This window comes from Aspergillus heteromorphus (assembly GCF_003184545.1).
Source record: "Aspergillus heteromorphus CBS 117.55 chromosome Unknown BO70scaffold_9, whole genome shotgun sequence".
Lineage (NCBI taxonomy): Eukaryota > Fungi > Ascomycota > Eurotiomycetes > Eurotiales > Aspergillaceae > Aspergillus > Aspergillus heteromorphus.
Window position 1 is genome coordinate 245,142 of NW_020290414.1, and position 12,201 is coordinate 257,342.

At 58.7% G+C, this 12,201-nt stretch overlaps 5 protein-coding genes across 5 annotated transcripts; 4 read left to right on the top strand and 1 right to left on the bottom strand.

The window, feature by feature from the left end:
* Window positions 1–597: 597 nt before the first annotated feature.
* On the top strand, window positions 598–2,466 carry BO70DRAFT_386606 (putative MFS quinate transporter; the record flags this gene model as incomplete). The annotated part of the gene is made up of 4 exons (XM_025545839.1): window positions 598–872; window positions 955–1,150; window positions 1,208–1,336; window positions 1,399–2,466. The coding sequence occupies 4 exons, from the start codon at window positions 598–600 to the stop codon at window positions 2,464–2,466; spliced, it is 1,668 nt and encodes a 555-aa protein (XP_025400166.1).
* Window positions 2,467–2,912: 446 nt separating this feature from the next.
* Window positions 2,913–4,913, top strand: isn1 (IMP 5'-nucleotidase ISN1; the record flags this gene model as incomplete). The annotated part of the gene is made up of 7 exons (XM_025542995.1): window positions 2,913–2,937; window positions 3,061–3,068; window positions 3,137–3,151; window positions 3,210–3,357; window positions 3,427–4,218; window positions 4,294–4,433; window positions 4,538–4,913. The coding sequence occupies 7 exons, from the start codon at window positions 2,913–2,915 to the stop codon at window positions 4,616–4,618; spliced, it is 1,209 nt and encodes a 402-aa protein (XP_025400167.1). The 3' UTR covers window positions 4,619–4,913.
* Window positions 4,914–5,731: 818 nt separating this feature from the next.
* On the top strand, window positions 5,732–7,439 carry BO70DRAFT_334749 (NAD(P)/FAD-dependent oxidoreductase). The gene is made up of 3 exons (XM_025541030.1): window positions 5,732–6,289; window positions 6,398–6,802; window positions 6,857–7,439. Exons 1-3 carry the CDS (start codon window positions 5,969–5,971, stop codon window positions 7,388–7,390), a joined length of 1,260 nt encoding a protein of 419 aa, XP_025400168.1. The 5' UTR covers window positions 5,732–5,968; the 3' UTR covers window positions 7,391–7,439.
* Window positions 7,440–7,629: 190 nt separating this feature from the next.
* On the bottom strand, window positions 7,630–10,086 carry BO70DRAFT_351966 (ATP-dependent 6-phosphofructokinase; the record flags this gene model as incomplete). The annotated part of the gene is made up of 3 exons (XM_025541763.1): window positions 7,630–8,778; window positions 8,825–9,286; window positions 9,349–10,086. The coding sequence occupies 3 exons, from the start codon at window positions 10,084–10,086 to the stop codon at window positions 7,630–7,632; spliced, it is 2,349 nt and encodes a 782-aa protein (XP_025400169.1).
* Window positions 10,087–10,380: 294 nt separating this feature from the next.
* On the top strand, window positions 10,381–11,480 carry BO70DRAFT_228862 (uncharacterized protein). The gene is made up of 2 exons (XM_025538771.1): window positions 10,381–10,869; window positions 11,128–11,480. Exons 1-2 carry the CDS (start codon window positions 10,675–10,677, stop codon window positions 11,356–11,358), a joined length of 426 nt encoding a protein of 141 aa, XP_025400170.1. The 5' UTR covers window positions 10,381–10,674; the 3' UTR covers window positions 11,359–11,480.
* The last annotated feature ends 721 nt before the right edge of the window (window positions 11,481–12,201 follow it).

The following is a 12,201-nucleotide window of genomic DNA, read 5'->3' on the forward strand; positions in this document are numbered from 1 at the left end:
GTCTCACCCGAGGGCCGATCCAAACAGAACAGAACAGAACAGAACAGATTCCTCGCCCTCGTCCTGCTCCGCCAACAAAGAAGGACTGCCAACCCGGACAGCGCAGCGCGTCTTTGTTCAGCGTCGACTTGGGCCCTTCCTTGGCGCCAGGCACCCCCCCCCCCCCCCCCCAAAAGTCAAGCGATGATAAGTTCGTCACGAAATGACAGACGCAGGGTTGCATGCCCGCGAGCAGGTCAAAGGACCTATTGGTCTGGCAAGCGGGACAGAGTTTCTGGGGTCCGATTCACCCCGCAGGATGGGCGTTGTACGCATGGGTGGATGGGATGGCTCTCCGCGGGTGCTTGCCCGCTGTCTGTCCTGTTACTGGCAGTGGCACTGTCACTGTGACTCTACCTACCTACCTAACCTACCTAGGACGGGACGAGTGACGGCTACGATGACGGTGAAGGTATCATGTCATTCGGGTCGTCCCCCCCCCCCCCCCCCGGTCAGGTACTTAAATAGGTAGTCTGCCCCCCCCCTCCCGGAGGTGAGGTGAGATTGCTAGTCCAGACATCCATCCCATCCCGGTCATTTTCATCTGCCGTCGACACCATGGCAGGCTCCAAGAAACCCGTCAATATCTTTCGTCTTCGAAATCTGGGCGACCCCAAGGAGGTCTTCAACTGGAAGCTGTGGTTCGCAGTGGTGTCCTTCGGGCTGATGGGGGCAGCCCGCGGCGTGGACGAGGGCCTGATCTCGGGCGCGTTCAACTCCAAGGACTTCCAGCGCACCATCCATCTGAAGTCATACAGCGCCGTGGAGCAGACCAATATCAAGGCGAATGTATCGGCGATGGTGCAGATTGGGTCGGTGGGGGGGGCTCTTTTGTACGTCTCTCTCTTATTGAACATCAACTGCAACATGCTTTCATGACCCCTCTTCCTTGCAACCTGCTCACGCACGCTTTAGTGCCTTCCTGGTCTGTGACCGCATCGGCCGGCTGTGGGCTACCCGTCAACTATGTGTGCTATGGCTCCTGGGCATCGCCGTCTTCATGGGTGGCGGCGCGAATGGCAGCCTGGGAGCGGTCTATGCGGGACGGTTCATCGCGGGACTGGGGGTGGGACAGACGGTGGTGGTTGGGCCGGTTTACCTGGCGGAGATTGTAAGTCGTCTCAGAAAAGACCATATTATATCTTGAATGTCGTGGCTGACTGGTTAGGCTCCTGCGTCCATCCGCGGACTGTGCACCTGCGTCTTCACCGGCTTCGTCTACCTGGGCATTGTGCTGGCCTACTTCACCAACTACGGCTGTCAGGTGCACATGGGCGACAACACGCACAAGCGATGGGTGCGTCTACATCCTACATCCTTTCCTACCTCCCTGCCTCCCTCCACGCTAACCCAGCCCAGGAAGTGCCCACGAGTCTGCACATCATCTTCGCGGGCCTGATCTTCCTCCTCTCCTTCCTGCAGTACGAGTCCCCGCGCTTCCTGGTCAAGAAGGGTAAGCCGGAAGAAGCCCTGACCAACCTGTGCCGCATCCGTGGCCTCGGCCCCGACCACGACTACGTGCTGCAGGAGTTCACGGGCATCCAGAGCGCGCACCAGGCCGAGATGGAGGCGACGATGGGAGCAGGCTGGCGGGGGATTATCAAGGAGGCGATCATGGTGCCGAGCAACCTGTACCGCCTGTATCTGGCGGCGATGGCGCAGCTGCTCTCGCAGTGGTCCGGGGCGGGATCGATCACGCTCTACGCGCCGGACCTGTTCAGTCTGCTAGGCATCACCGGGTCCAACGAGTCTCTGCTCGTGACGGGGGTCTTTGGCATCATCAAGCTCATTGCCGCCGTGATCTGCGCGCTGTTCCTGGTGGACGTGATCGGGCGCAAGCGCGCCCTTCTGCTTGGGATCACCCTGCAAGCCATCTCGATGATCTACGTCGCGGCGTTCCTCACCAGCGTGCCGGAGATGGGCATCGACGATAGCTTCGTGCTCCCGGCCTCCAAGCTGGGAACCAGCCGGGGCGCCATCGCGATGATCTACCTCTCGGGGGTCGGATGGGCGCTAGGCTGGAACTCGATGCAGTACCTGCTCACGGCGGAGCTGTTCCCGCTGCGGATCCGGGCGCTGGCGACGTCGGTGGCGATGACGCTGCACTTCGCGAACCAGTATGGGAACTCGCGGGCGGTGCCGAACATGCTGCTGGGGACGGGCGAGGGGGGCATTACCCCGAAGGGCACGTTCTGGTTCTTCGCGGCGGTGACGGTGGTGGGCGGGGTGTGGGTGTGGTTCAGCGTGCCGGAGACGGCGGGCCGCAGCCTGGAGAGCATGGATCGGCTGTTTGAGCTGCCGTGGTGGAAGATCGGACGGTATGGCAATCGCGATGCGGAGGCGCGGGATGAGGTGGTGGGGGAGAAGCAGCGGGTGGCGGAGGAGAGCTTTGGGGGGATGGAGCATCGCGAGAGGGTGGGTGTTTAGCAGTAACTAGAAGTAATAATGAATTGGGACTTGGTGGTATTTAAGAGATGAAACCGATGAGACACACAGTTGGGGGTCAGCTGAAGCCTTATCCCGGACACATCCCTGTCCATCCTGCAAGGAGGGGGGGTCTAGATCCTGTGCATCCCTGCCAATACTTACACCGTCTCAACCGCTGGTAGGACGGCTCCGCCCGATTGGCGATGCTGCCCCCCCCCCCTGATTGGCCACCCGCCCCGTGACCGCTGCCGATAAGGTCAGATGACCTCACCGGTCCAATCAGCCGTCGGGGATCTCCGCCATGACGGATGCGTGTCTTCAGGTGTCGCGCGGTTACTCTCCGCATCGGCCTCATAACAGTCTACATATCCCCGGACTCACTCTTCTGTCCCCATTGCATTTAGTGTGACTATACTATCTCATCCCTCCCCTCCACCCAATCCACCATGACCACCCGGTACCGTGTTGAATGTAAGCCACCCTCTCCCCTCAATTGACTCACACTGACCGGACTGTCCAGATGCGCTCAAGGTATGCCATGCCAACACTCCAACCACCCACCGACCTGACTGACCCTCCAGTCCCACCGTCGAGACCAACTGGTACGTCCTACTGCCCTGTCTACAGTCTACAGTCTACAGTCTACAGCCAGCTAACCCCCGACCCACAGATCGAATGGATCAAAGTACGCCTCCCCCCTAACCCCCATCCCCCCTCCTCCCCACCACCAACTAACAAGTCAGGGCCTCCTGGCTGTCCCCTTCGTACTGCACTCGCAGCCCACAGCCGTCTATCAAGAACACAGCGAGAATCTGATCGCTGTAGCGGCAGACACGCACCAACGCTACGCCGAGATCTTCCGGGACGTTGAGACGCTGATCCGGGACCACAGTACCCTTCCCTCCCCCCCCCATAACCCCCCAATACCCCCCATATCCAACCCCACTAACCCAACCCCAGTCAAACACGAACAAGACGACGCGCCCGGCAAATCCAAACTCAAGCTCCTCGTCCCCTCAGTGGGCACGTTCTTCACAACACTGTACCTCGAAGACGCCTTCAAATACCAGGACCAGCAACGATTCATCAGCCGGCGACGATTCGTGGCCCCATCCTTCAACGACGTGCGCCTGATCCTCAACTCCGCCCAACTGTTCGGCCTGACGCGCTCGACCGGCGTCGACCTGGTGACCTTCGACGGAGACGTGACGATCTACGACGACGGGGCGTGTCTCACGCCCGACAACCCGGTCATTCCACGCATCCTCCGCCTCCTGCTGCAAGACCGGAAGGTTGGCATCGTCACGGCAGCAGGATACACCGAGGCGGGGAAGTACTACGAGCGACTGAAGGGGTTGCTGGACGCGATGCACGACTCGGATACGCTGAGCGATGCCCAGCGCGAGGGGTTGGTGGTTATGGGTGGTGAAAGCAATTTCCTCTTCCGGTACGACTCGGCCTCGCCGGCCAGGTTGACCTATGTGCCGCGGTCGGAGTGGATGCTCGAGGAGATGGCGTCGTGGGCCGAGGAGGATATCACGCAGTTGCTGGATATCGCGGAGTCGTCGCTGCGGGCGTGTGCGTCGAACTTGAATCTGCCGGTCGCCGTGCTGCGCAAGGACCGCGCCGTCGGGGTCTATCCGCTCGACCGCAAGATCAGCCGCGAGCAGCTGGAGGAGACCGTCCTGGTGGTGCAGAATACGGTGGAGCGGTCGGAGGTGGGCTCGCGGTTGCCGTTTTGTGCGTTTAACGGTGAGTTTTTTCTTTCTGCTTCTGCTTCGGGTCTTCTGTTGGGAGATCAAGGTGTGGTGGATGCTAAGAATATAGGTGGCAACGACGTGTTCGTGGACATCGGCGACAAGTCGTGGGGAGTGCGGGCGTGTCAGCAGTACTTCGGGGGGATCGAGCGGGAGAGGACCCTGCATGTCGGCGATCAGTTCCTGTCGGCGGGGGCGAATGACTTCAAGGTATTTTCCCTTTTACTTGCTTACATACATATACTCCTAAACCCCCTGATTCTCACACCACACTACCTTCTGCAAATACTGCCGGGTACTGATCAATTGTACAGGCCCGCCTGGCGTCCACAACCGCGTGGATCGCCAGCCCGCGGGAGACGGTGCAGCTGCTGGACGAGCTGGAGGGGCTGTAGGAGAAGTACAGTGCAGTGCAATGCAACAACAGTGACAATAACAACAGCAACACATACACCACCGGATGGGATGGATGAGATGAACACGAGACGAAATTGGATTAAGTACCCATTTATAGTATGGATAAGTATTGGCACGGCATAACACGAAACAAGCAAAGCAAGCAAGCATGTATCTATCTATCTATCTATTGATGACAGTATTGGACTACCTTACCTACAAGCATTATCTAATTCCGCACCGGAGCGGAACAGAACAGAAGAGAGCATGACCTGTAGACAGGTCTCAGGTTACACACATATCCATATTATATTCCTCAGTTCCGCACACCTGGCGTCAACATTACTAATAGTATTATAAACCATCTGTCCGTCCGTCTTACTCTTCAGCACACCGTACTGTGACTGTAGTCCAGTCAGTCTAATCAAATGCATCGCATCCTCGCAAGCCACCCCCAAACCAGCCTAGCCGATCAATAGTGCCCTCCCCTCCGCCCTCCGCCCGCCGCCCTCCAGCCCGTAACCTTAACCTACCGTACGGATGGTAACTAGTTATGCTTATGAATCCCGCTTACCAAGGATGACAAACTCAGACAAAGAGGGAAGAAACCAAACAAAGACTTCTTTCTGTAACACAGACGGCCAGCCACACGGGCGCATATGCCGCGGAGCTGTCACCTGAGTATCACGAAGACCCCGGAGTTTGTACGGAGTAGTCCCCTGTGCAATGATCAAATCAAATGGTGGGTGGGCAGCAGCAGGCAGGTAGGTAGGTACTTAGGTAGATAAGCAGGCAAACGAGGGTAGGTAGGACAGCTAAGGTAGTTGAAGCGCCACAGACACGGACAACGTACTGTAGATACCCCTGGCGGGCTGGGCTGGGGCTGGCTTGGCTATCATTTATGGCGGTAGGTAAGGTATGGTATATAGATACTGTAACTAGGTACGGTAATGAGCAAATACGGGTCCGGGTCCGGGTCCGTATTCTGTATTGAGGGGAGAAAACCCCCGACCCGTGAACCCTGCATGGCCATCCATCCATGCAGGGGCCCACGGCGGAGATAAATAGATAGTAGGTTACTACTTACTGGTAGTTACTTAGAGTTGCCGATCCCCGACCCCGACTGCTTGCTGCCAACCTCACTTTTCTTTCTCTCCACCCTCCACTCTCCCTTGATTTTCGTCACCACCACATTTACAAAGTCAGAGGACGTTAATATTCAATAAACACTCACCCCCTATCTCCTTCACCACACCACCACCACCACCACCAGTACCCCCTCACCCCCTCAACAAACAAACAAACAAAAAAAAAAAAGCAAAACAGAAAGAAAAGAAAGGGAAAAAAAAATGCCCACCCCAACAACCATCCTCATAATCGGCGCCTCCTACGCCGGCCTCCCCATCGCCCACTCCCTCCTCTCGCACACCCAGACCACCCCGTCTCCCCAAACCAAAACAAAAATCATCCTCCTCAACCCCACCCCAACCTTCTACTGGAACGTGGCATCCCCGCGCATCCTCACCAAACCCTCCTTCTTCCAACCCGCACAGTACCTCCTCCCCATCGCGGAGGGGTTCTCGGCCTACAGCTCCAACTCCGACCAATTCGAGTTTGTCTGTGGCTGGGCGACGGCTATTGATCACGTGCGTAAGACGGTGGCGGTTGATGTGGTTTCTCAGGGAGCAGGAGCAGGAGCAGGAGCAGGAGCAGAGGGGAATGGGGACGGGAATGCGGACGAGAATGGGAATGGGAATGAGAATGGCAACAGTGGAAAGAAGACCCGATCCATCAGCTACGACTACCTCGTGCTCGCGTCCGGGAGTTCCCCCAAAGCGACCCTGGGGTTCGTGGAGGGCGAGGCCACGACGGATGTGTTTCCGTTCAAGACGCCTGCTTGGTCGGATGACACGCAGGGGAGCATTGAGGTTGCGCAGCGGGTGGTTTCGGCGGCGAGGCGGGTGGTGATTGGCGGGGCGGGGCCGATTGGGGTGGAGACGGCGGGGGAGTTTGGCGATTTGATTGCCGAGCGGCAGATGAAGATGAAGATGAAGATGAAGGGGGGTGGTGATGGTGATGGCGATGGTGATGGAGATGGGCTGGAGGTGACGCTGATATCCGGCACGGAGCGGGTGTTGTCGATGCTGAAGCCTTCTGCCAGCGCGGCGGCGGAGGCGGGGTTGGTTGGGAGGGGGGTCAAGGTGGTGAAGGGGGTGAAGGTGGTTAGGGTTGTTGAGAACTCTACTACTACTACTACTACTACTACTACCTCTGCTGCTGCTGCTGCCTCTGAAGATGGACATGGACATGCGCATGCGGAAACAAACGGAAAATACACAATCCACCTATCCGACAACACGACCCTGCAGTGCGACATCTACATCCCCACCACCGGCGTTGTCCCCAACAACAGCTTCATCCCGTCGTCCGCGCTGGACCCCTACGGCTGGGTGCGCGTCGACAAGGAGCTGCGCGTCGAGGGCATGGAGGGCGTGTACGCGGCCGGCGACATCACGATGCATTCGCAGCGGCTGGCGTTCAAGGCCGGCGAGCAGGCGGGCGTCGTCGCGGCGAATCTTCTCGTCGATGTGACGGGCGCGGGGAAGCGCAAGACGTATGCGCAGGGGAACTCGGTGCTCATGCTTGTGCCTGTCGGGGCGAATGCGGGGACGGGCCAGTTGTTTGGGTGGGTGCCGTGGGGGTGGTTGGTGAGGTGGTTGAAGGGGAGGGATTTTATGGTTGCCAGGGCGAGGGGGGTGGTGTTTGGGTAGGTATGATACTGTTTATTAGGGTTGATGAGGGGAGACGTGGTGAGGAGGGTATATCGGAAGTGCGTAAGTTGTTTACGGTTTACAAGTTAGGAATGGGTGGGTACATTGACACTACAGTACACTACACTACACTACAGTACGGTCTACAAACAAAGCAGAGTTAATGTTGTAATCTCTATTCCAGAGTGTAAAGTAATGAAATCGATCAATCATAGCCATCATATCCATCCATCACCTCATCAAGTGCTCTCGTAGCACGACCAGGTCGCGGCATGGGCGCCCGCCCGCCCGGACAGGATGTTGACTGTGTCCTGCAGCTCCAGCCAGAACTCGGTCTTGGGCCGACGGCGCGCCCAGTCGGTCTCCGTCGCCTCCAAGCCATTGGGTCCGCCCATCGCCGAGAACAGCACCTGCGAGCCCTTGACGCCGATCACCGACGCCGACAGCTCGTCCGCCGCGATCTGCTCGGGGGTCTTACCGGCGTAGCTCTCCAGGTGCAGCATGCACTTGGTGGCCATGCGCATGGCGCGGATGCGGTCCATGGGCGACGGCTTGCCACCCTGCTGGAAGTGGCCGGGGACGGCGGCGCGCGACTCGAAGCGGCCCTTGGCCTCCTCCTTGATCATGTCGGCGACGACCTGGGTGGTGTACGTGCTGGAGGCGCACTCGTTGCGCAGGATGATCTTGCCCGCGCGGTTGGCGCCCTTGTCGTGCGCGAAGTTGTCCCGCAGCAGGTCGATGTCGCGCGACAGCATCTTGATGTCGATGCCCTCCTCGGGGATGTACACGGCCACCGCGCCGACCGACAGACCCGCCGTCGTGGCGATGTAGCCCGACTTGCCGCCCTGCGTCTCGATGACGAACACGCGGCGCCGCGACGACGAGGCCGACTGGCGGATCGCGTCGCAGAAGTCGATCAGGGTGTTCAGGCACGTGTCGCTGCCCAGCGAGTATTCCGTGCCCGGCACGTTGTTGGAGATGGTCGCCGGCAGCACCGTCATGGGGATCTTGAACGCCGGGAACTTCTCGCGCGCCTGTCGCAGCTGGCTGACGGCCGTGAAGGCCTCGAAGCCGCCGACCACGAACAGCGCGTCGAACTTGAACTTGGCGAAGCATTGCGCGGTCGTCTCGAGGTCGTCGCCCGGCAGTCCGCGGTTGGTGCCGATGTCCGACCCGCCCTCATTGACCCAGCTGTCCGACTCCTGCCACTTGACCTCGCGCACGGAGCAGACCGGCGTGTCGGCGTGGTGGCGACACAGCCCGGGGAAGCCGTTGTGGATGGCCAGCGCCGTGTGTCCGCGGGTCAGGCAGTACGCGACCGCCGCCCGGGTGGCCTGATTCATACCGCCGGCCGGAGCACCGACGTGGACGATACCGATGCGCATGCGCTGCGGAGGGTTAGTGTGGTTTCATTAACAGGGAGTGGCACCGTACCTTGTTCTCCGGGAGCAGCAGCTTGGGGTGGTCGGGGGTGGACGTGTTGATGTAAGAGTAGTGGTACTCCTTGAATTCGGAGTCGCGCAGCGCCATCGCTTCCTTGAACTCCTTGTTCTGGATGTGTCTGGTGACGGTCTGGGTGGCCTGCACGGCCTCCATCAGGGGCATGCGCAGGATCTTGTTCTCGCGGATCGTGATGACGGGAGACGGCGAGTCGGGCTTCATGTCCAGCACGGCGCGGACGGCCTCGACACCCTGCAGCGTGGACAGCCAACGGTCGTAGGCGCAGGCCGCACCACCTCTCTGGGTGTGTCCCAACACCGTTGTACGCGTATCCAGACCCAGTCGCTCAGTCAGAATATCCTTGACCCGGTCGCTCGAGATCTTCTTGAGGTTGCGGTCCTGGGCGCCCTCGGCCACGATGACGATCGTCCTCCGCTTGCCGCGTTCCTTTCTGTTCTGTCCGGAGTCAGCAGGCGCCTTTACCAAGCCGCAGCGGCGGAGGAGGAGGGGGAATTTACCTTTGTGATGATCGCGCACATATCCTCCTCCCATCCGTCCTTGGGCGGCATCTCCGGGACAAACAGCCAGTCGGCGCCGGTGCTGATGGCAGCCATCAAGGCCAGCCAGCCGCAGTGCCGACCCATGACCTCGATGACGAAGCCTCTCTGGTGGGAGAAGGCGGTGTCGAAGACGTCGTCGACGGCGTCACAGATGCGAGTGAGCGAGGAGTAGCAGCCGATGGTGGCGTCGGTGCCGGACATGTCGTTGTCAATGGAGCCCACGAGGCCGACGATGTTCAGGATCTGGTATGGCTTGACCTGCTCCGCGGTCAACTCACCCTTCTCGACCAATTCCTTCAACAGACCGGGCCACTCGGCGCGGAAGACGTCGGCGCCCGTCAGACTACCGTCACCACCGCAGACCACGAGCGCGTCGATGCCGCGGAGCACCAGGTTCTTGGCCGCCTGCAGACGCCCGGGGCGCTGGCGGAAGGTCATGCAGCGGGCGGAGCCGATGAGGGTGCCGCCGCGGGACAGCCAGCCGCGGACGTCCTCCCAGTGTAGCTGGCGGATCATGTCGCCGCCGTTGACCAGGCCCTCGTAACCCTCGTAGACGGCGTAGGCCTCGCAGTCGGAGTGGATGGCCATGCGGACGACGGCGCGGACGACCCCGTTCATGCCGGGGGCATCGCCACCGGAGGTGAGGACACCGATGCGACGGCGCTTGGGGGGCTGCACGGGGGCGTGGGAAGCCATGGTGTGTGTGTGTGCGTAGTTCAGCAGTCAGGTAGAATGGCTGGCTGAAGGCTGAACAGGCAGAGGGGAGAGAAAGATGAAGCTGAAGGGGAGAGATGGAAAGTGAGCTAGATGGTGGTAGTGGTGGTGGTGGTGGGGGGAAAGAGCAACAGTTGGCCGGTGAGAAAAAGCGGGTGTGGGCAGCCAGTACGTCACAGACTCGGGCGGTCCGACTTGACCCGCAGGGAGGGGTGGTGCAAAGTACATATACCTACTCGCAGCCCAACCGGTGAATGATGCTCGACCCCTCCGGCTGCCGATCAGCCGTGCAACCAGCGGCTGCATCTGCAGTGGGGAGATTTTCCGCCGATATCCTTCGTTTCTTTGCATGTGTTGGTGGTGGTTGGTTTGGTTGCCTGGCAAATCCGGCAAATCCCGCTGATGTCACCGCCGCCAAATCGGGTCTAGTGCGGGGACGTCACGTGAGAGCGGGTTAGGGCCGGTCCCCGCACGTGAGGCCGCGCTAGTCCCAACCGGGCTGCCACGCGCCTAATCCCTCGCGTTTGATTGCTCCGGCCGCCATCGGTGGGGTGATTGATTGATGGATGGATGGATTCCTTCCCTTGCCTTCTCCCTTCTCTCCTCTCTTCTCTCTCCTGGTCCCTTGTCCTTTGTCCCCTTGTCCATCGTGCCATCCTCTCGTTGCACAAAGTACGCCTGTACTTCTTTATCAGCATCCATGGCGGCAAGGATGCGCCCCACCTTGCATCGGGGCACCCTGTACGGAGTACCACAGTCAAGAGAGTAAGTAGACACCCCGGCCTGCAGCTCGGAGTACTGTGATCCACCCCAATGCCCACGCCCGGTTTTAGTGGGGAGATGACAACATCCCTCCCTCTGCTCGACCTGCATCCGGTTCGCAGGGAGAAACAAACCATTGTTGTTACCCTAATAAACTCCAAACCAAACCTGAGGTCTGTCTGTTTGGTCTCCTTTCCACCGGGATTCCATGCGTACGGATACGAGCCCTCCCGAGACACCAACTGAGCAAGGGTCTGGTAGGAGTCACCGTACCCCTGTCTGTCATACAATGCTCTGTATACACCGTACACATCGCACCACTTGTGCGACGCCGGTCAGGCAACGAGAATTCCCACTACTGGACGAGCTCAGGAGACACGGCACGGTACATGCGTGTCTGCGTTGGATAAGTGTGGGGAGGTAGTTCTCCCTGTTTGCCCCGGATACACCTGGATATTTCATGTCAGATACGGACATTCACTGTACCGCTGATGGTGGTATGTTGATAGGGGTTTGTTTGGGTCATGAGGTTATGCTCACGGTTGTCGGAGATGAAATCATGGGCGATGTTGCTCGTGGCCCTTTGCTGAATGGGAGAAGGGGAGAGGAAAGGGGGGGGGGGGAAGGGGGTTCCTCCCTATCCGATGGCTCCCTTTAGAGATGATCAGAAGTGTCTCAGTATCTCCATGACTGAAGAAGGATGGTGTAGTCGAGAGCATTCCACACCCCACCACCCCAGTGACCAGGATACGGACGGACGCTGCGCTTTCACCTTACAACAGCTTCGTAGACAACCATAATCATAGGCTTTAACTCTTGACAAATAAGCTACTGAAGTGACTTGAGATAACCTGGCGTAGTATTATCACACTTGGATATGAGTAAATGGCAAATGTATTTGTTATGGCCTTGATTGCGACAATCATAGCTGTATCCCGAACAATCTGTTGAACGTGATAAACGATATGATTATGATTTATTCTTAACTTGACCCTTCTGCCTAAACTCCCACTCCAACTCCAACACATATACCCATGGAAGGTAAATAAACACCGATCTTGCCAAACACTCCCTCACTGCATAGCGCTGCCCCGGCAGTAAGAGCTTTGCAATATCGAAAAACTCACGACGAAAGGCTTAATATAAGAATCTTTGATGAGCGCCACTGCGGCAAAAGGAGTACTCCCCGCGCATGGCGCTCCGGAAGAGGGACACCTGCGGTGGTCCTGACATTAAATGGGACCCAGAACTGAAATAAGCACCCAAAGGCCTTCTAGCCTTCTAGAGTCCGTTTTCAAAGGCACTTTTAAGTCCACCGGAATTGCGAAGATTGGG

Coding starts and splice junctions, on each gene's coding strand:
- BO70DRAFT_334749 (XM_025541030.1), top strand. CDS start 5,969: ATGCCCACCCCAACAACCATCCTCATAATCGGCGCCTCCTACGCCGGC. Junction 6,290..6,397: donor GTAAGACGGTGGCGGTTGAT/GTGGTTTCTCAG, acceptor AACAGTGGAAAG/AAGACCCGATCCATCAGCTA. Junction 6,803..6,856: donor CGGCGGCGGAGGCGGGGTTG/GTTGGGAGGGGG, acceptor AGGGTTGTTGAG/AACTCTACTACTACTACTAC.
- BO70DRAFT_228862 (XM_025538771.1), top strand. CDS start 10,675: ATGGATTCCTTCCCTTGCCTTCTCCCTTCTCTCCTCTCTTCTCTCTCC. Junction 10,870..11,127: donor GGAGTACCACAGTCAAGAGA/GTAAGTAGACAC, acceptor AGGGTCTGGTAG/GAGTCACCGTACCCCTGTCT.